This window comes from Streptopelia decaocto (assembly GCF_964273445.1).
Source record: "Streptopelia decaocto genome assembly, chromosome: 2".
NCBI lineage: Eukaryota > Metazoa > Chordata > Aves > Columbiformes > Columbidae > Streptopelia > Streptopelia decaocto.
In genome coordinates, this window is record NC_138655.1 from 157,890,571 (window position 1) to 157,914,455 (window position 23,885).

Here is a 23,885-nt window from a genome sequence, read left to right on the forward strand (position 1 = left end):
CTCCTTGCTGTTCACATCTTACTAGCACTAGCCCTTTTCATAATTTGTATCCAAAAAAACAGAGTGACACAAACCATAAATTCACAGAATAAAGTCCTGGCTAGCTCAGAAAGCACAAAAATAAAGGATCTAGTGAAAACCTGGATAGGAACAACTCTTTCCCTGGCTTCCCACCTCCTGTTCTTGTTGAATATTCAAAATACTCATCAGAGCATCCGTCCCAAAGCATTTTCTAAGTAATTAGTCTCATGCTGTGCTTAGTGCCAAAAAACAAGGAGCAAAATTTTAAGGGGCTGCAGAGAAGAAGTCATTGTCTTTGAAATGCTGGGAATGACCTGGGTATTCAGGTTACAGGAGAAAAGAAAGAAGGAAGAACCTCACCCTGGGTGTTACTTCTGCTGATTTAATTACTAATGCTCTTGTAAATGCCAATAGAAGTTTTAGATTCTGTGCACAGCAAGGACCATGTTCTGTAAAGACAGCATTGCTTGAGATACAGTGGGTGCCATGGAGCACAACCAATATACTTATCTTTTTCTTTTGTTGATTGAAATTATCAATAATAACACCAACAAAGAGATTCAGGGTAAAGAAAGATCCGAATATGATGAAGTTCACGAAGTAGAGATACATAAACACATTGTGCTCCATTTGCGGCTGCTCATCTTTCTGCAGGGAGGAGAAGCAACACGAAAAATTATCAACAACAACATGGGTCCAATTCAGAGTAATATTCATATTGCAAATCACTTCACAAATTGATTCCAGGAGATTTACAGCCCTTCTGCTACTTCTGACAAAATTGGTATATCTTAACACTACCAATAATGCATAACACAAAATATTATATGTATACCAGATCTCCATCAATGATACAGGGCACTTGGAGGTGAATTCACATGGAGACCTTGCACTAGAGGTAACTGCATTTAGGTGAGTGGATCTGGGGTTGAATCCCACTCCCTATTACCACAGATTAGGATACTATGAGTCACTCACAAAAGAAATGTTTACATCACCTGATAAAAATAATTACTGGAAAGATTTCCCCAAGCAGCAGATATAAAAGTGCAAAAATCGTAACGCTTTTGTAGAAAGCAATAGCATTAACAAAAAATATAGTCTGAAGATAGTCACTGACCTCTCGTGAATCTACTGCTGCATACATGATGTCCATCCATCCTTTAAAAGTTGCCTAGAATGAGAGATTATGGAAAATGTGTTGAAATTTCAGGGTAAAATCACAGAATACAGAATGTTAGAGATTGGAAGGGACCTCAAAAGCTCATCCAGTGCAATCCCCCCATGGAGCAGGAACACCCAGATGAGGTTACACAGGAAGGTGTCCAGGTGGGTTGGAATGTCTGCAGAGAAGGAGACTCCACAACCATCCTGGGCAGCCTGGGCCAGGCTCTGCCACCCTCACCATGAAGAAGTTTCTTCTCAAATTTAAGTGGAACCTCCTGTGTTCCAGTTTGTTCCCATTCTGTCTTCACATCATTTGCAATATTCAAATTACACTGGCTAGAGTAAGAGCCTTTGATATGGTCACACACACTGCACCAAGCTCTGACTTCAGGGAAATGTGCCCCTGCTGCATTTCTGGCATTCTCAGCCTCATCAAGATGTGGAAGCTTGCTAAGGTGGGACAGAACATATTGCCCTAGGATGCCGACAGGGCAAACCTTCACTAGCATGGACTCCTGAAGGCCTTACAACCCTTATGGCTGAAAAAAAAAAATCTCTATTACACAAGATTAATTTGGTATTTTCCCCAGATTTTCATCTGAGATTGACTTCAGCACTCAATCTCATGAAGCTGCTGGAGGCTGAAACAGCACTTGTCCACCAGATGCTTACTTTATCACCTGGAAAATCACAGCAGGATGTAATTTGTCCCCCTATTTCCATTATGGTCTTTTCCATCACCCACAGAGATGACTTGGGAGCTGATAGGAAGTCAAACCCATCTGACATGGTGCTGGCTAGTGAAGGCGAACAGCACTTACCACCTGAAGAAGAGCCAGGTAGCCAGAGCCAACATTATCAAAGTTGACTTTAACATTGACCCAGAATATTTTTCCTGAGGTATTAGACTTTTTACAGTCCATTATGTCATTGATTGAATCATCTAATTCTGAATCTTCTTCTGTCAGATTGACACATTTTCCAAACTTCCCAGCAAAAAGGTTCACTCCCATGATGCTGAAGATGAGCCAGAAGATGAGGCAGACAAGCAGAACATTCATGATGGAAGGGATGGCTCCCACGAGGGCATTGACAACCACCTTGGATGAAATGGGAGAGGAAAAATATGCTTAAACAAAGATGACCTCAAGTTTCTGCTGCAATAAGCAGTCATTTAGTTATCTCAGCAAAAATAAACCAAATGTTTTCCATATAAATACTAGTCACAGCTGGCATGGGTATCTTGAACAAAGATTCAAAGGTATCTCTTAGACTTTCAAAGGAATAGTTGATATTTTGGGGCTGCTGTGAGCCACTACCACATAAGTATACAACAATGTGAGTCCCTCTTCTTTTGATGACTTCCCATGGGTTTTGGAGTGGGGGATGTCCTGTTTGTGTGTTTCAAACTTTTATAACATAAAATTTCTGGACAATTTGTCCATAAGCACTAGTGCAGAGGATTGGATTATTAAGACTGTAGAAAGTAGTTTTTAAAAGGACCAGTAACAACTCTCCTCTAGTATTTTGCTAGATCTACTACTTTTAGTCAATTATGATTGTGTTTGGGGGTCTATAACCATGAGCTGAGTATTTTTCTGTGCTAGGTGCTGAACAAGCACAGAAAATGTCCATGTAGGTTTTAAGTGCGTGCTAAGACATAACAGATTGCTTCATAACATGGGGCAGTGAATGGAAACAATGAGAAAATAATGTAGAGTTTCACAGTGAAGATGGTGAACTCAGCAGTCGGGTTGCAGAGAAGAACTTGATGGACCAGAAGAAAAATGGAAGAGGTTTGTGAAGGCCACAAACATTCTGCACAGCAAGACCGAAAGTAAAATTGTACTTGTTTCAAAACTGACTCCAGACACAGAAATTTTGACATTAAATTAATAAACAGATGTATTCATTTCTCTCCACCTTCACAGTGACAAGGATGTGATTCGTAATTACAGTCACATCCAGCAGTTTCACGTTGTTCCAGATGCTGCTTTGATGGAAAAAGGCAGCAAATATTCTAGAGATAAACACTCCTGCTCTTTGAAAGAAAATGTCTATTTGGAAATATAATTTGAGCAAAGTACCTCTTAACAGTCTAACACCTTTGTAAATCAATCCAGTAGAAACTTGCAAAATGGAGGTGATTCTTTCCTCTGAGTTAGCTTGACATCAGATTTCAAAAATGAGAATTGTGCTCACAGTAAAAAAAAAAATTAAATAGAGAATAAATACTACCACAGTGAGACAGAAACACAACAACGTCTGAGCAGGAGCAGAACAAAGTTCTACCTAGTCTAATTTTAGGTTCAATGGCACTAGGATTGATCACTCGAGGAAAGTCTATAAGTAACAGCCAAGTACAGAAGAGTGCAGCAAAGGTGCCTTTTCAAAATTCATTTTGTAAGTCCTAAACTGAACTTGAAGTCCTAAACTGAACCTGTGAACTTCATAAAGACACAGTCATGGGCTATGAAATTATTACACGCTAATTAGTACAGACAATGTTTATTTTGTACTCAGTCTTACCCTCATCCCCTCAAATCGTGACAATGCTCTTAAGGGTCTCAGAGCTCGGAGAGTCCTAAGAGATTTCACGGCCTCAAATGTACTGCCTAAGAGGTTTATTAAAGAGGCCTGAAAGGGAAGACAAAAGAAAGTATTAGCAACATTCTGACATATTTTTCCTTTATTGCTGTTTAAAAACGAACAAACAAAAACCTAACAAAACACCCACATCTCCCCATATTTTCAATGCCTGGAGTGCAATTTCCTGAGACGATAATTAAAGGAGGTAAGAGTACTGTCTTATCTTCATATCCAGAAAACAGTCAGTGATTCTGCTACTGCCTCCTGTGTCAGGACTCACATAGAAATGCCAAAGGCAGAACTTACAGCCACAATAAAGAAATCCAGCCAGCACCAGACATTGGTGAAATACTTTTTGAAGCCATAAGCCACCCATTTCAGGAGCATCTCCAGAACAAAGATGAAAGTGAACAGTTTGTCAAGAAATGCCAATATCATTTTAATTCTTTTTCTCTCATTTATATGGATGTCTTCAAATGCCTGAAATCATAATATATAGATAAATGGCAAAAGTTAGAGATGAGCTTTTTAAAATGAAAATTTATCATCATTAAGATTTCTTAATCATTTGATATGTGTTTTACACAGAACTAAACCTGGGCTTTTACTCAAATCTATGTCAGCTGATAAAACTGTAATTCTCCTTATCCTTTCTCTTTCTTTTTCTCTGTCTAGTACACACACATCATACACACCTAGGAGGAGAGTATAAACTTAGAATCACAGAATAGTTTGGATTGAAGGGACCTCCAAAGTTCACCCAGTGCCACCCCTGCCATGAGCAGGGACATCTTCACCAGCTCAGGTTGCTCAGAGCCCCGTCCAGCCTGGCCTGGGATGTCTCCAGGGATGGTTCATCCACCAACTCTCTGGCCAACCTGGGACAGGGTCTCACCACCCTCAGTGTCAAAAATTTCTTCTTGAAATGAATTTCTAAAAATATACTTTCAAGAGGACCAAGTACTATTTGTTTTAAGTATTAAGTTTATTTGTTTTAGTCACAAAAAAATCTATTTCAAACTGTGAAATAACTTCCAGAGAAAGCCAGAAATACCCAGTATACAGTCAGAATAAAAACGGATTCTGAGAACTGCACATTTTAAACATTTTTCACTCTCTCTCATCATTTGAAATAATATGAATAATGAATTTGCATTAATTACAGTAGTGAATAAATGACTGCTATCTGAAGCCTCTTTGTTTTTCTCCTGTTGAGTTCAAAGATGTTCACTGTGTTTTCTGCTAAAAACAACTTATCTGAGTGCAAAACAAAGCTAAAATGCTTCTAAATAAATAGATAAAATTGTGTTACACTAACCAGGGCTCCACTGCTCAGAAGAATCATGAATATAATAAAGGATTCAAACCAGGAGTGTTCGACAATCTGGTAGCAGGTTTTTCTCAGATTCCACCATGTTTCTCCTCCAAACTTTTTGGCACTTCCCACATAACAATGAAAGTATCGAACACAAGCTGGACGTGAGAGACAACAATGAAAGTATGGAATGAATGTACATGCATATGAAGGGTTGCTCAAGAGACGCCTTGCAAACTTCATCGTTGGATTTTTAAATGTTGTGCCATGAGAAAACAAAATAAAACAAAACCAAACCAAAAATAATCTAATTTTGTTTGTCTTGTAACTCTTATTTTTATACATATGAAGTAGGTGAAGGCCCTTTGGACAACTTTCCATTGTTTCAAGATATTTCTGAGACACTGGATTCACAAAACTCCAGGTCCATGGGAAGAGACTTGATGCTACAAAAGCCTTTCTCAGTTTCTGCACAGTTTGGAGAGCACAGACAAGATACCCTGGAACAAAAAATCTTGGAGACAGAAAAGGTAAACTGTTGCTTTCAATATTGCAGCATCATATCCTGCCTTGCAGGGCATATTCATTTATTTATTTGCTTCTGAAAGTAGCCAACACATAGGGACCATAAAATAAGACATCTCCTTTCAAGCTCACCAAATTACTTCTTATAACAGGCCATGACACCAGGGCCAATTAACATTTCCTGACCACCTCATTACAAAACCTTGGCGTTTATTACTTATTAATTTTGCCAAAACATTTTGCTAATATTTTCCTTGATGTGTGCTCTATGCTAATCCATGTTTCCATTATGGCAAAAAATTTCAGTCAGAAGGCTTCTGTCATTTCCAAGTGTGAAAAAAATAATGTATACATGTGTTATATATATATACGATGTCTTACACACATATGAGATATTGTTGTATATATAACTCATATATATAATAGAACATAATATACGCAAAAATTCTGATTATCTTTCCTTCAATAATCCCAGTTTCCCCAGTAATGTGGATCTGGGATATAAAATGAGGCAGGGAATGGCACTTGCACAAGATAGGGACTTTTTTTTGTGCAGAAATCTGTGTTAGGTACAGATTTGCTGCATCTTCAGTGAGTTCTCCAATGGTTTGGCCACAGTAGGCACAGTCCAGCCTGGGACTACAGACCACAAACAAGACATTTCACATTTCTTCTCTGGAGCAGGGAAAGAGAAAAGAGAAAAAAAAAGAGAAAATAAATAAAATAAAATAAAATAAAATAAAATTTATTTCTTTTGTTCTTATGGTTGTACTAGCAAAACTCGACATCAATAAAGTAGTTTTGAAAAAAACCCTGTAGCTCCGAACTCTGACATCTGTATTATTAATGCAATATTTGTGAGTGTGTTTTTCTAGAGAAAACAAACTGCAAGGTAGGTACAGCCAATCTCGCTCTGGATTTATGATGTATAACATAATAATAAAAATACATATATTATTAGTAGGCAGAGAATACTTTCCATTCAGGCACAACACCCCTCTAGCTTCAAATAATTCCTACATGCTTCACTGTTATTGACTGAATCCTAAAACTGTGCGCTAGAAGTTTCATTGACCCAAAAAGGGCACAATACTAAAACAAACAAACAAACAAACAAAAACAGAATAGAAGAAAACGTGGGACCTGGGTCAAAATGGTCATGGTGAGCCAGGCTGACTGGGTGAGCAAAGAGCAAGTTGGAGTACCAGCAAGAATTTAATATAACACACTTTGATAAAATGAGCCTATAAACTGACCTGACCTGGTTTGTTCTCTCACAACTCATACAGAGAGTGCAGTGATTACCCCTGGCTGTCAGTAGTGACAGTTATTTGAGAAAAATCTCAAGAGCTATTTCTTTGCATTTTATGGAAACCGCATACTGTTACATATGTTAGTGTAGGAACAATTTCTAAAAGTACTCAACACATCTCATAACAACTAGCAAAGCTAAATGTTGTATGATGAATGGAGAGAGAATTCCCAGATTCCCAGATTATCATCCTATAGAAATTCAACTTCATCCTAGCATCTTCTCTCTGCTTTTTTTCACTCCTTTGTTTCTTATAGAGATTGCTCATGAAATGCTATTCAAGGAATAATACTTTGCATCAGTGTAAATGTTTAACAAATCTGATGTGCCAGACACCTTGTTCCAGGGGCCATTGTCAGGTGAGAACTGATCACATACACTTCTCTTATGTTAATCCCCCAAATGTTACCTTGATGTTGTCCAATAGAGTGAAATTTATTTCACTTCACTGCAATAATCTCATATTTTAGGGTTGGATCTATGCCATTACCCAGGTCCCAGTTAGAAGCAACTGGCTTTAAAGGAAAAGGGGTTGATTTTTCAGGTGCCACAATCTGTTGACTAGAGAGGGACAATGATTTGGACAATTTATCTCATTTCCAGATAACTAAAATTAACTGAAAATAATCTCACCCAATTGGTTCAGCGTCCCTAGAGAACCAAGTCTGGTTTTGACTCTTCTCACTTCCCAGTAGTGAAACCATGAGAGTCTTACCTTCTGGAAAACATTTTTCTGGAGTCTTGAAGTCTTCAGCAAACTCTGGAATCTGCCTCAAAAGATCTTCAGGGTTTGTCAGATCCACGGTGCTGCCTTCAGAAGAGCTGACACTGTCAAACTACCGAGCAAAATAAGATCAGGTATTGATTCTTTCTACATTCAGCTCCAAATGAATAAATTCATCCGTATACAAATAAGATTCAAAATTCAAACTTGGCTAATATTTCAAGTAGTGTGGGTAATGGAACAAATTTCATGATTTTTGAAGTATATGAGTTTTAAGTACCAATCAAAATAGGGCCAAAGCTGTAGAATGACAATATCTATCTACATGAACCAGATTTAACTGCCTAATAAGCTGGTAAATTGAAGAGCTTTTGAATTGCTTATAACTATATGTAGTCCTCAAAGCGGAATGAACTACTTGGGTTAAAACCGTGGCATCGTATAAAGCTGCATTCAAACGGGAGAACCAGATAAATATACCTGGTATTGTACGAGGAACTGAGCACCCATGACAGTATTTATGAAGCAGAAATTGGAATCGCATCACATATTCTCCAATTACAAAGCTTTTCGCTATCCTATTACACTGAATATAATATATGATGAGTCAGCAGTGTGTTACAAATTACTTTATGCTTTTGTTCTTTTATATTTGTGTGTTGCTGTCTGTTACTTTTTTTTAATGTATTCTTTATTCAAAATTATTCTAAAAATATTTTAAATTAACAACTATTGTGTTTAATGTCATAGTGAGAAACTCAATTAAAGTATTACATTTCTTGAAAAAGATACTTAGGACACAGTCAGACTTGCTGGAATTTCCCACTTTTATGTGGAAGCGTATCTTTTTCTGTCTTTTTTTTCCTCCTCTCCATTTTTTCGTAGACTTAGATTTCAATAAATGGAAAGTAGCACAGAGAATTTTATGAATTATTTATTTGAATTGAATTATTTTGTAGTTCTTCCATTTCTAAACACTCTCTTGCCTATACATACATTTTTCTTAAACATCAATACCTAGAAACCCGGCATGGCTTTGATTTCATTCACATAATTCTGGCACCTTCATTAACCAGCCCAATCGGCTACTGCAAGCTCAGAGCTGCTGCTCCCACTAAATTCCAGCAAAACCTTGAACAGAAATATACCTGTGCTTGACTATTTTTTGAAAGTTAATACTGTAGGAAAAAAAAATGTTTACTTCATTTTGCTCTGATGATGACGGTTCAAGCCTCCTGTCCTTTCCGAGGTAAAGCACACTGAAATCTTCAGAGGAAAATCCCGATCCTTTGCTCCAGCTTCCTGAAGTTTTCCCTCTTTCTCCCCTTTGCCTCAGGTGATTTTCATCCTGAAAATAATCTGTGGATTAGAGGGGGTTTCTTTTCTCTTTCGAAGGGTGGACAAGTTGGAAGGGAAAGAAAGATAAGACATGCATTTAATTTAAAGTGGGTCTCTCCAGACGAAAGCCATAAGGTATGATCATTCTGAGTCTCTGATTTTACCTAAGGATAGAGAAAGGGAATTTTTCCCAATGGACATGCAGCAAACTGAGGAATTAGTACTTTAGTGAACTAGTCAAAAGTTAAGCTAGAATTTATGCATAAATATTAAAAAAGAAACTTAAGGTGGGAAATTCTGAGACCAGAACGGCATTCTTCTGTGGTTAAAATACAACTGAAAAATTCAGAGAAAGCAAAGAAATAGGATAATATATGCTATTGTATAAGAAACATGATCTTAACAGAGTAGCTCCATACTTAATCCTTCTAAAAATTACTATGTAGCACACACAGCAAGGACAAATACAAAGAATGGACCAGAGCTATAACTTCATATTATGAGTCTATGATAATGTTCTTTCTGCAGAACATACATTTTTGTTGTGCCATGTAAATAATGCCAAAATAGTTGGCATTATTTGCATAACTGTTTACATAAATATTACAAGTTCACCAAGGACTGGCACAGTTATCTAAGGGCTATGTAATTACCTGTGTGTAATACAATGTGTCAGCTATGAATCCCTGCAGCAAACCCAACGATTCAAGGTCTTCCTTTTAAGACCATGAGAGACTCTTGATTTTTAAAAGGCTCCAAGTGATAATTTACCTTCACTTTAAATATTAATATTTTTGGTTCTAGTTCAAAATTTGGTAATTCTCTGGAAATGGGTCAGCACGTACCCCCCATGTTCTGCTAGAGACAGTCTTCTACCATACATGAACCCCTCAATATATGCATATACATATATGCACTGTTCCAACACAAATAAAGAAATGTATTACCTGCTTGCTGTATTCTATGTCTGTAAATGTGCTCAGATTATCATCATCTTCAAAACCCTCACTTGTATTCTCTGCTTCAGCAATAGGGACACAAACAAATATATTGGGATTGGTAATAAAATCTTCAAGATTTGAGCATTTGTCCGCATTTTTCTCAGCCCACTCATTATTGTAATTCTCTTTACAATTTTGTATTTCTTCACGCTTGAACCTAAGTGAGTTCTGCGCAGTCAACTTGATTTTCTTCCTCTGTGCTTTCTTTATATGCTTGAGCTTTCCACAACAGGTATCCCACATAACACTCTTCACATAGTGAAACCCCTTGTGAATCCGAGCAAAGGCAATCCGAAGATTGTTCATCTCTCCGTCATCCTCTGCTGTCTGGAGAGAGTCTGTACTGAAGGAATTCAGCAGCAGTGCAATGAAAAGGTTGAGAACCTGAAAGGCATTGAAACAATAATAGTAAAATTAAAATTCAGGAGAGTAGCTTTCAGAAATCTAAATTCTAATTGTGAAGAACACAGATACTATCAAAGTTCAGTCTTACTGAGCAAGCAAAAGCAAGGTAATAATGAAATTACTATGACTGATCACATTATGGTTGAAGAAATAAACTTCTCTCTCAGAAAGTCTGATGTTCCCGTGAGCTTCTTCCATAAAATGTTATTTGAAGTGGTAGCTAAAACAGATTTTTGCATGCCAAATACAGTATTTGGTCAAAACAACTTTTCAAATGTTATAGTAGTAATAAAAGCTATGATCATGGCTTGTTGGTTTAATAATATCTCTTCCTTCTTCAAACTACAATTAAATCAGGCCTCCACGGAGCTACTTCCAAAATCCTATATGAGATATGGAGCTACTTCCAAAATCCTATATAAGATCAGATTCAGGCCAGGCTATTCCATTAAATATGCAACACTGTCACAAAAATAAAGAAAAATGAAGAGAAGCTCAAAGTGAGGTTTCAATTTAAATAGAAGAATTTATGAACTTCACTCTTTTTTTTATTTCCTAAGGGAATGGGAGAATTTTTAAATTTTTTCTGATGTTGCCATATGGGATGGAATCTATGTATCTTAATTTTTATGGTGTCAGAACTGGGCAGATATCCCCCCTGAGTCATTGAGGACCCCAGTCAGTGGAGAACATTGGCCCTCCAGAGACCAGTTCATCCCATCTGTCTTAGTTATTGACCTTAAGCTGGAACAAATCTCACTCTTGGATACCTTTCTGTTTCCTTTGATACTAAGAAAGCCTAAACAAGGAGTGTAGGCTAAGCACTTAATTGTTCGACAGTTAACGTTAAGTGATATGAATAACTCTCACAGCATTTCATCCCTGAAATCAATCATTGCATTGTAGAACAGCTGGGACTTAAAACCTGGGTATTCTGGGTTCAGCCAAAGAACAGGTATTTCCTGTAAGGGACTGCTCAAACTTAATTATTTTCAGCGGTTTCTTGAATTAAGGGAAGACTAGTATATGAATGATACTAAGACTGACATGGCAAACAAAGCTACTAACAAAAGATATTTATGATTCGGGCAGAAACAAGGGAACAGGACTGAGAAGGCAGCCTGTCCCTGGGTTGAGTTTGCCATAGTAGGATCTAGCTCTTTGGTGTAAATGCACTTAGAGATTATCAAAGAAAATCCTGATTTCAGTGATAGGAGTGTAGGTTCTGCCATTTGCTGATAAAGAATTCAATACGTGGGATCTTAAAAAAAATACCAAACAAACACATTTTAATTTACAGATGGACTTAAGCACTTAGCTCCACTAATTCAAGCGGGTAAGACATAAGCCTTACTGGTTATTTACATCCAAATCCCAAAATGTGAAGAAACATAGTTGCCTGTATTATATTTACTGCAAAGATATTAGTTGTCACATTGCCATGTGAAAAGGTCAAGTGAAGCTGTGTGCAGAGCACACAAATTGTGAAAAGATGGGCAGCATCTCAAAAGTGAAAGGCAAGAGCGGTTTTTGCAGACCATGTGGAAACTCTTTCACCTATGTTTCGGGAAACTACTTTTTTTTTTTTGACAAAAAGGCAATTAAGTAGATTCTACCATAGACGAGATAAAGAGAAGAAAATTCTGGAAAACTCACCACTAAATTTCCTATCACCATGACCATCAGAAAGACAAGAAGGCACAGTGGTGGTCCAGCAACAACCATGCAGTCCCACATGGTTTCAATCCATTCTCCACACAGAATTCGGAAAATGACAAGGAATGAGTGGTAAAAGTCCATCATGTGCCAGCGTGGCTTGCCATTTTTGGTTATTTTATGGCTGTTCTCCCAATAGCTTCTCCCAAAAAGTTGCACCCCTACTATAGCAAAAATGAAAATGATGATTGCCAGGACAAGGGTCAGATTACTTAATGCTCCGAGAGAGTTACCAATTATTTTAATTAGGGTGTTTAAAGTTGGCCAGGACTTCGCCAGCTTGAAAACCCGCAGCTGTGTAGAAATATAAAACATAATGTTAGATGTTGGTAGAAATAGCCCATCTTTTCAACACTCAATTCTTGCAAAAACTATTTTACAGATATTCTGAACTATTCCAGCAATGTAATATTTGTGACACCATGACACTAGTATTATTTCAAGTATTTACAGTTTTTTTTAATTATTTTTCTTTTTTTTTTTTACTGGGCAAATTGTATAGGACCAGACTAACTTGAATCCCTGGTAAGTGTTTGACCCACACATGCAGGGATGCATACAATGCGTTTGATATAGACTATGGTGCTTGATTTGCATGTAACACAAAGGACCAAAGCTGGGAGACCAGCTACTATATTACTATAAAATGGCTCTATCATTTGGTAAAGCAACCTAAATTGGTTCACAGAATACAATATGCATACCTTAACATCATTTCACGTCTATTTTAAGCATTTTTTTTTCTATATTTATACTCTAGCACTTTTTTGTGTGTTTCCTGTACTAGATTTTATTTTTGACACCACTTTTATAACTTGTCTACTCTGTAATATTTTTTCCTCTGAATATTTCCTAGTACGTTCAAGAGAAATATATATCTCATTGAACTCTAATATCACAGGGAGTTTAAGACTCTGTTTCCTATTCCTAGTGCCAAAAGGAGCCGGGAGGGTGGGGGAAATAATTTTCTGCATCCTAACTGCAGAAAACAGAAGTATTTTCTATTTATTCACAACATAATGCTTTATACAATTGAGTAAGCATGAGGCATTACCAGTCTGAAGGATCGTAAAACCGTGAAGGTTCCTCCTCTTTGCCTTCCTTTCTTGCCTTTGTATCTGGGTAAACTTAGTTCAATTAAACTCAGGGTGACAATTACACTGTCAAAAATATTCCAGTGCTGCTGAAAATAATAATAAGGATCTAGAGCAATGATTTTTAAGACCATTTCTGCAGTGAAGATTCCTGTAAAAACCTGTGGCAAAGAAACAGTAGCATCAGCCCAAAAGTTGCCATGAATTTATCTTATCTTCAGGTCCTTTTCCCGTAAATAAAGTAACTATTCATGGACAGGTCAACAAAACCCATTTTTATGAACTCTTAATGCACTTTCAGTTAAAAGAGAAGGACTGTTTTCTGATTTCTGAGGAGTGTGTTAGAAACACATCAATAAAACCTGGGATTTGTCCATATTAGAAATTTAGAGTTTATAAATGCACAGTCTGCTAATCTTTAGTTTTTACAGTTACTCTTGATGTCTCAAGTAAAAACACCCATCAATCAATCCCTGGTATAAAATGTCACATAGTTGAGAATTTGCTTACCAAGTTGCCTACTTTAAGCATAAATTTAAACTCATCTGACATATTGTTGTGCTCAAGTGCCATGAACAAAGTATTCACCACAATGCAAACTGTGATGGTGAGATCAATAAAAGGATCCTTTATGAAAGCAGCCACTTTTTTCTTGATTCTCAACCAAAGCGGACAACAGTCCCAAATTAGATACTTCAAAGCAAGATCTTTCAGGCATGGTGGGCATCTCCGCTGGGATTCTTCAAGTTCTAAATGCAACAGAAAACCCCAATATGATTAAATAGTTATCACCGAGCAAGATGATGAAATAATAACTTCAAGTACTCAAAAGGCCACAGAAGAAAAAGGAAATCCCACATTTCACACAGAGTCCTGAAGCTTCCCTGTACTTTCTACCATTCATGTAGTCCCTACGTCTGCTAATAAACATGAAGATAAAATTCAGAGAAAATTGGATTCAAAACTCATTGACGCAAACGTAGTTCAAAAGACTTTGGATCAGATTTTATTTGTGTTTGACTCAAACTTGTGCTATAATCATCTGGCTAAATACAGATGTTTATGATGCAGAGGCCACATCTCAGCCTCTTGCACCAGGAGGTCTTTATAGTCAATATAGCAGCTAAGGCACTTCTCACCTTGTCCTTACATAGATGTCTAGGACACTGGGTCGACCACACCCAACATCTGTCTCCTTTGACTCTCAAGGGAGTCCAGAGAGTCAAGGTCAGCTGTGGACATTCTGGTTTTAGCTGAGGCAAATCCAAACCACAGTGCCTTAAATTTGGCCTTAGGCCACTTCTACTGGAAACGACTGGTGCAAGTTGCCATACCTCTACATTTTCTATAGGTAAACATGGGATAGAAGCTGTTTTGGCTTTGTCGTTTACATGGTCAAATAGAACTCTCATAGCCTTTCTTTCTTCATCATGAATATTAATGGTTCCTCCAAAATGCTTTTGACCCTGCTGAAGTCCTATGCAAATTCATTGACAAACTAGAGCTTACTTAAAGCTAAATAAAAGCACAGCAGGAATAATTAGTAATCTGAGTTTTGACGACCTGAAAATTGTTCAAAGATCAGATGAACCAATGGAAAACAAAACAAAACAACAAAGGCAAGCCTTCCTCATCCTGGTCTCCTGGTCCAGAAAACAACTAAAAAATCTGGTCTGAAATTTTTCAGAAATTGCAACAAAACCATCAGTCAGCATGTCAGTGGCCCCCCTCCTCCCCCAATTCACCTGGAAAGGTAAGTTAAAAGAATAAAATGGTGAGGTTAAGTATTCAAAACCCAGAAGGTCCTGTAATCTTATTGTTAGATTCTGCACGCCTGTGTCTCTGCCACTGACACATCACCAGTCACAGTGTCAGGAGGAGAAGACAGTATCCCAGTCCTGCACCTCAGATGCCAGAGAAACTCCTTCCACCCACTCTCACTCCTATCCCCATCACTGTCCTACAAAACGAGATCTTACAATAGGCAAATGCTGTGCTCCAGAACGTGAACACTGTGTGATAATGTGTTTGTTGGTTTTTATTTTTTTCAAAGAGCCAAATTAATGACAAAATTCCTAACTACACACCTACAAATCTCTGTTAACCTTTAGGAAGCATATTGACATTTTGTTTTTTCATGCTAGCATTACCTTAGGACTGAAATAAGCATAATGAGGAAGCACTTACCCTCCAAGACACTGGTAATTATACTGACTGCACTTGCTGCCCTTTGTCTCTGAAGTGCCTCATTAAAGTGCTCCACTGACAGACGAGGAGGCAAGTGCATCATGCTGCTCTCATCATTTACAGCTGGCTGCTTAAAGAAGGGAACATAATTAGGGAGATACCACAGGAATAAAATTAAGTAGGAAGTGATGATGGGTAACTATGAAATTTAATAGGGACGATGACACACAGCCAAATAAATGTACCTTTATACAAGAAGTAATAGATGTTGAGACTGAAGGTCCTACTCTTCAGTAATAATGCTGCAGTAAATGGATCCTGCAAGCACGTAATAGCAACAAGGCAAGCGCGAACCTTGGAAATAAGTGTATGAGGGAAGTAAGCCTAGGAAACATTCCAGATACTAATGGAAAAGGAAAGATGGGCAATAACCTTGTAGAAAAGCCTCTCTACCCACTTGGGGATCTTACAGACAAAGCTGCTGCGTGATGCTAAAGGTGCTGTGAAGGAGAAAGAAATTACAGGTGCTGCTCAAAATTACCCCCTGGACAGTGCGTGGGATAAAAAAGATACTTTGGTGACTTTTAATTCCAGCACTAGGAACCTTCAAAAGTGTGTTAGTACAGGTTGTGCAAAGTAGAAAACCAGGGTTTATAACAGGAAGGCTGAAGCAATGAACTCTAGTTTTTGGAAACTCATCAGAATATTAAAAAACACTTTCTACTGACGACTTATAAACTCCCCATGTCAGTATACATAATTTCACATCACTCTTTGCCATTTCACTGAAACCCTTAAGACAAGAAAACCCCACCATTTATGAAGAAACCATAATAGGAAGTATATACTTTGTATATTTTACTTACCATATCACCCTTTCCTGGGTCTTCCACTACTGGGGGAAGCATTACTCCTTCTGAAGACACCAGATCCAGACTGTGCACCTTGCTGGTTCCTCCTCCCATCACCGAGATCACCCCATTGCAGTCGTCCACGTTACCCCTCTTGCTGCTTTGCCCACAGTTTGGGGTACCAGGGCGAGAGCTGTGGCTCATTTGGCTTTGGACACTGGAGCGTCTTCCCATCTGCGTGACCGACAGCGACCGACGCTGGATGTCGTGTTCCCCAGCACTGTGGGTCTCCTCAACACCAAAATCTGTCCTGGAATCAATTTCTAAAGCGGGTGTTTGGAAATTAAACACGCTCCCGTGGCTAAGCCTGCGCCTCTCCTGATTTGTGTTGGGACCGTACACCAGGCCAAGGAAAGACTAAAAGCCCAGGAAAAAAAAGAATAAAGAGAGAATGGCATAAAATCATAGATAAAATTTTTGGGAAGCAATAGATGTCTAGAGTTTCAGCACATTTCCTATCAATGATTGCAAGTCCAAAATCTTTATTTCCTTTAAATTTTTCAAGAAGGATTATGCTTAGATTTTGAAGGGCTGATAATAAAATCCTATTAGCTGTAGCAGCTAATTTTGTGATAAGCTTTATATTTAAATTAAGACATTTTTAACAGAGAATAATGGCAGAAAAGGTAAATTCTAATAGTCATTCACTTTTTTTCTATTTCTCAGTGTTATGGAAAGTGTATTTGAACTGTTAGAACTTTCCTTCCATACTTTGTTTAGAATATTTCCTTTTCAAAATAATTTTTACATATAATTCAATCTTATTCCAAAAGGTTGTTTATTTTAAAGATTTAAGAGTGATCAGTGTTTGTAATAGGATTTGGTTTGTGCTTTCAAGCAATTTATTTTAGTATTAAAATTGGAAAAGCTGTAAGTATCTCAGACTCAGACAATAGATTACCAACTTTCGTTGAATGTCTGTGGACTGTGACTTGGGGAACTGTTGTTCTTCTTCATTATCTTCTATCCCCAAGGACTTGTTTCTCTTTTTCCTATTGCTTCTCTCTTTCATTTCTTTGGTAGACAAAGAAGAGGCTCCAAAGGAGCTAAGTGACAGGATATCAATTCCTTTAAGTGCCAATGACTGAAATTTAAACAAAAACACGGATGATATTTTGGCTGGATGCTTTGAATATAAGCAGAAAGAAAACACTTCTGTGCTCTATATTATTTCCTCTTATTAAGCTGTGTTCCACAAAACTCTTTAAAAATCTTCCAACAACACTAAAAGAAAGAGGAGAGAATTTCCCCAACATATGGAGGACTGAACAATTTGCTATTTGCAGTAAGTTACATGATCACATGTATTGGGCCTGCCAGAGGCAAAATAATTACATTATACCTCCTATTCCTCCATATGGCAGATTTGCTTACAATAAAAATACTCAGTTTGAAAATAATACTGTAGAACATATCCTTTTCCCCAAATAAATGCTAGAACAGCATTAAAATTCTGTCTTTTCATTGGAGATCCTTGGGACTATATTCACGCTGTGGCTGACTTTCATTTCCATACTGAATTTAGGACAATGTTTTCAAAACACAGGAGTATTTTGTTCCAGAAGCTTCTAAGCTATTTCAGTTACCAAAAGACTTTTCATTCAACTACAATGTTTTGCTTCAGATGTTAATGCAGTTGATTAATGGAACTACTGTATATTTCTCTGGTCAGCTGTCCACAATGATAAATGAAGACAAATTTAAAAACATCTACATTTTCTTTTGGAAACAGATAGCTGACAGAATTTTGCATTTTCAATATTTTAAAATACTATTTTTGAAACTTTGAAATATATTTTTCTTATAGTAACAGCAGCCTTAAATGCTCATTATCCACAAAAAAATTAATTCACAGGAAAAATACACAGCTGAACAAGGAATTGCTCCTGTAGCTCTTGGAATCACTGCTTTCTGTAAGTTATCACTTGCTCCTCTTCCCACAAATGACTACTGTATACACCTGTATACAAGGACTGACGCTTTTTCTTATGTGTCTGACAACAAAGCACTGAGACTAAAGCTTGCAAGGGAATAATTTATGTACCTCCTGCTCCTTCTGTAGTAATTCCATGGCTTCCCGAAATTTCTTTTCCTTTGCCTCCGTTTCAGCAATGGTGGCCTTGTTCTGGTCTTCGTATGCCATTGTCACTACAGCCAGAGTCAAGTTGACTAGATAAAATGAGCCCAGAAAGATCACCAGCATGAAGAAGAGCATATACACCTTCCCAGAAGCTCTGAGGGTCTGTAAGCAACACACCCCAGAGATAAAAATTACCATAAAAAATACAAACCAGGCTTTCAGTGTGTCTCTGAAATTCTTTAGAAGCATTCGGCTTCCCGGATGCAATGCTTTGGGAAGCTTAAATCGAAATACACCTTCCTTGGCCCTCTTCTCCTTCCTCCTACACCATCACCTGTGAATCACTGATCTCATACCCCATAAGAACAACTGATGAAGCATTGTTGTATTTTTAGAAGATAATACAGGACTTTTTTAGTACTTTTTTAAGTTCCTAAACCAGCAGGGTGAGAGGCCCGTTATGGAGAAGCTCTTCAGCATCCCTTTCCTAGGAGTCTCGGCTTGTGCGAAGGGAGAAGGGAAGATGTGGGCTCGATGACTTGCAGATCCTGCTTTTATTTGAGTTTTCTTGTCCTCGCTACACATTTTCTGCCTCGGCTTTTGCTCTCCCTGGAAAATCAGCCCTGAATTACGCACAAAGTTGGTACCTGCTGGTACAGACGCTCCCAGTAGTCCTGGGTCATCAGGCGGAATAAGGAAAGAAAAGCCCAGCCAAACGTATCGAAACTAGTGAAATCGTAATCAGGATTTGGTCCGATTTTCAAGCATATATAATCTGGAGGACAGACCCTAGAAGTAATAATAAAAAGTGGAGCTCTTTTAACCATGCACATTTCAAATAACACTTCAGCTCATGTGAGATTTCTGATTATTATTCAGCTCTGCTGTTCATTAGATCGCAAACCAATTTTCTACTCTGGGTAGTATTGGCTGGAACGTGGGATGGAGAAAGCAGCACCCACAGCCCAGCAACAAAGGAAGAAGCCAAATCACCAACCCAGGACAATCCTTTCTTCACCAGCTCTCATCCCCAGACCCTCACTGCAAAGCAGCGACATTGTCCAACCTGCACAAACCTGCCCTCCAAAATCCATGTTCTGTTTTTGTAGTTTAACACTCCTGAGCCTTTACAGAGAGGAGGGCAGATGTCCTGTGATATATCAGATCCTTCGTGTTTTCAGTTCTCCTGTACATCCATGGGGAAGAGAAAGACAGCACTTCTGGAAGGGCTTAAAGGGTTTGAAACCTGAATAAGCCAATTGCAGGTTCATGTTTCATTCTCTGAAAGTGTTAAATTGTCTGACTGTTTACTGCATTTTCTTGTGCACATTCCTGTTTCTGCATTCAAGGAAAGCCTAGAATTTCTGCTTGTGTCTCTTATGACTGAGCTAATCCAGAAGCACTGAGGCAGAGAAAACTTCCAAACAAGAAATATTCATGCATGCACTTACCCAGCACCAAGACCACATAGCAAAATATCTGAGGTGCCCTCTTTCTTAGCAAAGTATACTATAAAAAAGGGGAAACAAAATTAAAAACAAAGCACTTTCTAGCCTCAATCCTTTAATATGAGCAGTGATGAGTAACCTGTAAGCAGATGTGCACACACAGACGCATGTTTCCCATGCTCACAGTAACACCAGATTGCAAGATGTCCTGTACTCATTTATAGACATGCATATGTGTATACACAAATTTCAGACTGAAGGCAGTCTTTAAAACACAATTTTTAAAAATATTTTTTCTTCAGCCACATCAGCATAAAGGAAATTAAGAACTGGAAGGCACAGGCTCAAGCACAGTCCCTGGTGTGGTAATCATTACCACAAATTCTGGCAGTTTTAGCCTGTAGCAATTAACCCTCTCCAGGGCAGCATATAACCATCATTTGGGGTTGCATGGACCAGTTCCGTTTCCTAAGATCAATAAAAGAAAAACCCTGCTTTGAGGAGGGAAAAAAGAATATTTGGCTATGTGGATGTACTTTATGCCACATCACTGCTCTGCTGAGCCGAGCAGCAGGTCCTAACCCTTCTTAGCTGAGAAATACAGATTTCTCCATTAGGATGCTGGAGCTGTGCGTTTTTTGACCTCCTCCCCTGTTTCTCTTAGCAGGAGTTACTCTGATGCATGAGCAAGCAGCAGACTGAAAGTGATCACTTTACTGCTAATAGCTAATTAACCCCATTAAGGTATGGGTTTGTTATCCCAGATGCAAGGGAGTTCTCATGTCTTCACTGTGCTTCCCAAACCTCACTTGTGCTTATCAGGTAAGACAGCAAGATTCAGAGCCAGGAGGAATCTTTAGTATCAGCTGTACCATACCATAAAAATACACCATAAAGTAATGAGTTGCTATCTGGGCTACTTTCCATTCATTTTTTTAAGAAGATTCAGCAACTGAACTTCAGGGAATCATAACAACACAGAGCTCTCCACATTGGGGATGGGAATGTCGCACAGTCAGGACCTTAAAAATGTATGAAGCAGCCCATAAAACATATACAAAAATAAATTAATAGAACACTGGTCTTACAGTGCTGTAAGTCCTAAATCCTGTATGAAAGTCATTTTCTAGCTTTCACTTAACGTATCTGAGCCCTCCTGTTCCTTTTGCCACCATTGCAAATCACTCTGCACGCAAGATGCGCGGCATAGGACGTGAACAAGACAAAGCTTGTGAAGAAACACAGATTTTTAATTCCTTGAGCCCTACTTTCTCCAGGCAATTGCCTTTATTCATCTGCAATGTTCTGCATTAAAAAAAAAAAAGAGAAAAATATATTTTTGTTTCCTGTTTCTTCAGCACAGAAAATTAGTATTTTTAGCTAAAGTTTGCCACATCCATGGCATCTTGTGTACTACTCTAGTCACTGCCTGGTTTCTTTTGAAATTTGCTTTCACTTAGGATTTTTACAGTATTCTGTATATGTGAATGACTTATGCGTGGTTTTTGGTAGGTACAAGAGTGCCTTTTAAATTGTATTTTCTCAAAAGCCTTTCATACAAAGACTTTCTCCCCCTGGACTATGAAGTTATTAAAGAAATCCTGCCTGAACAAATCTTCTACACGGAGTGTATACAAACAGCAATCCTGTGTGGATTTTCTATGTATTTCAACATTTCCCCTGGCAGAATGCTTTGCTCCCTATATAACTGCTGCTGTGTCTGAACTTGCTGGTGGAGATTTTCTTCAGTGATGAAGCCTTCTTCATGTTTCTGGCACAGACATTGTTCATTTTGAGTATATTTTTTTCATGTGTATTGAGGCTTTTCCTTTAGCACAAGGCTTTTCCTTTCTGAAATGCATCTTAGGGCTGCTGTTCCTCTGAGAACACTTTAGTGCATTTTCAGATCTCTGCTCTATGCTTCCATCACCAACCTCAGTCAAGACACATACATAAAAGATGTATGTTGTATATATCTTAAAAAAGACATAAGATACATATGACACGAAGAGGAAAGTAACTTTCCTCTGTTTCAAGCTGAATAGTAATTACTGGGCAGCAAAATTAAGACGTATGGAGTCTTCAGCATATAATAAAAGGCGAACTTTGGGGAATTACAGCAGAGAATGAGCTAATGTGTGTTTCAGTTATTGTCATAACATTCTGGGAAACAGCTGGACGTTACTGGAAAATTTGGGAGTGCTATTTCCTATAATGAAGGGAAGGGATACATCCCTGGATGCCTGCAAGCTGCTCTGGCGCTTTGAAGGCCATTATCATGTAGTTACTCCTCAAAATATCAATCATCAAAACATCAATAACATTTACAGCAGTGGTTATATATGCACACATAGGTGTCTATACTGTCATCTAAAAATAATTAAGGAGAAAAGTTACCTGTGTCATTAGCAAACATTTCATAGGATTCATAGGTTTTGTTATAAATTTTTCTGGCCTCTGTAGAGTTGCTGATGCACTTTTGTCTTAGATTGCCCTTAAAAAGCTGGAGGCCTATGAGGGCAAAGACACTCAGGCAGAAAACGGTCAGGATCATCACATTGGCAAGTTTCTTAACAGACTGGATGAGTGCCCCTACTATGATCTTGAGTCCTGGGAAGATAATATATAAAGGAAAAGCAGGATGGAAAACTGAGATTCACACGTCACACTCGGTTAGAGTTAATACAATGTATAACAACCAAAGCACCAAAATTGCTGGATAATACATGGCAAATATATTTGCAATGCAAGTATAGCTTTGTTGTGAGAGTGATTAATATAAGAACAATATTTTTTTTCCTCATTTGATTGACTCTACAATTCCAGATGTTCCTTTAATCTGCATTAAATATTTAGGCAAGGATGAGGAACCAGAGGTAGTCTAGTTTTTCTTATGCAGAAAGAGTAATATGCATAATTCAGAAGTGTTTCCAACACTGCTAATCTGTGAAGAAACTGGAAACACAGGAAACAATAATGACTATGGTCAAAAAGGCCAGAAAGTAAAGACAGAGGCAACCTACTTGTTCTTAATTTGTATTTTGTCATAAGGAAAAAAATCCACTGGCTTTATAGCTAAGGGAAAAGTGAAAAAGAAACCCTTTTCCGAGGCATGAGGTCAGATGATTAATAATAAAGTCCATTCAGTCACCAGAGGTGTTTCTGTTGAACCATAACACATAGACCAGCTAGAAGAACATTCTGTAAAACTGATATTATAAAGTGTTAATAAAATCTTTAAAAGCCTGACAGAAATAAATTAAATACCAGATTGTTTCTAATACTTGATTTATTCTGGTTGGGCCAGGTGAACTGAGACACTATTTGTGTCCACAAACTCAGCCATGTCTGCAACCAATGAAAGATACAGAAGAAAAAAAGAAAGCAAGCCCCAACATTCTTATTGGACCAAAAAAATCAGTTGTAATAGCAGAAAATACTCAGCAAAAAGGGTGTCTTACCTGGGACTACTGAAATGGTTTTTAAAGCTCTCAGAACCCTGAAAGTCCGAAGGACTGACACACTCCCCAATTTACTAAATGCTCCCACATACCTGTAAAGTCAGAACATGATAGGTCAAGTGGTTGAATGGAGTAAACATGACAATTATTTTACAGTGGTCATTCTTAACCGTCAGTCCTTCTGAGCATCTTTTAAATATTCATAAACTATGTATCAAGGATTTGTCTGAAGAATTCTAATATAGAAACCCCGATTATTAGGTAATTCTTGGCTTGTGCATGGCCGCTTTTTTTGTCAGCATCTTAAAATATCATGCATTTAAAATACAATCAAAGATAATGCTCAAAATTATTCAATTCAAGCTGAAATGCTAACTGAACTGGCTTGATCTCCCTTATGTAGCCGCAGTATAAAAGTTTTCTAATTACTGCAAATTGAAGCTCAAACTATGATTTGTGGAGATGAAGACCTCAAATTTGATCCACCGCCCTATACACATCGCTCTCTTTTCATGCTTACACTTTCATTCACAGGATCAATATATCTGTGTTTGACAGCTCAGCTATTATGTTTAACTGATTGAAATGCAC

The 23,885-nt window shown here is 37.9% G+C and overlaps 1 protein-coding gene across 1 annotated transcript in view; it reads right to left on the reverse strand.

Moving 5' to 3' along the window:
* The window catches only part of LOC309435882 (sodium channel protein type 5 subunit alpha-like), a gene marked incomplete at both ends in the record, with an annotated part of 32,768 nt that overhangs the window by 3,325 nt on the left and 5,558 nt on the right, over nt 1–23,885 (reverse strand). Inside the window, 19 exons of the mRNA XM_082044624.1 lie at nt 528–669; nt 1,142–1,195; nt 2,010–2,288; nt 3,718–3,825; nt 4,084–4,257; nt 5,096–5,250; nt 7,645–7,765; nt 9,939–10,376; nt 12,054–12,407; nt 13,168–13,368; nt 13,718–13,956; nt 15,395–15,524; nt 16,261–16,662; nt 17,207–17,389; nt 18,350–18,547; nt 19,033–19,174; nt 19,837–19,894; nt 22,231–22,443; nt 23,295–23,386. Coding sequence (XP_081900750.1) covers nt 528–669; nt 1,142–1,195; nt 2,010–2,288; nt 3,718–3,825; nt 4,084–4,257; nt 5,096–5,250; nt 7,645–7,765; nt 9,939–10,376; nt 12,054–12,407; nt 13,168–13,368; nt 13,718–13,956; nt 15,395–15,524; nt 16,261–16,662; nt 17,207–17,389; nt 18,350–18,547; nt 19,033–19,174; nt 19,837–19,894; nt 22,231–22,443; nt 23,295–23,386 — 3,683 coding nt within the window. The remainder of the gene's footprint in view (nt 1–527; nt 670–1,141; nt 1,196–2,009; nt 2,289–3,717; nt 3,826–4,083; nt 4,258–5,095; nt 5,251–7,644; nt 7,766–9,938; nt 10,377–12,053; nt 12,408–13,167; nt 13,369–13,717; nt 13,957–15,394; nt 15,525–16,260; nt 16,663–17,206; nt 17,390–18,349; nt 18,548–19,032; nt 19,175–19,836; nt 19,895–22,230; nt 22,444–23,294; nt 23,387–23,885) is intronic.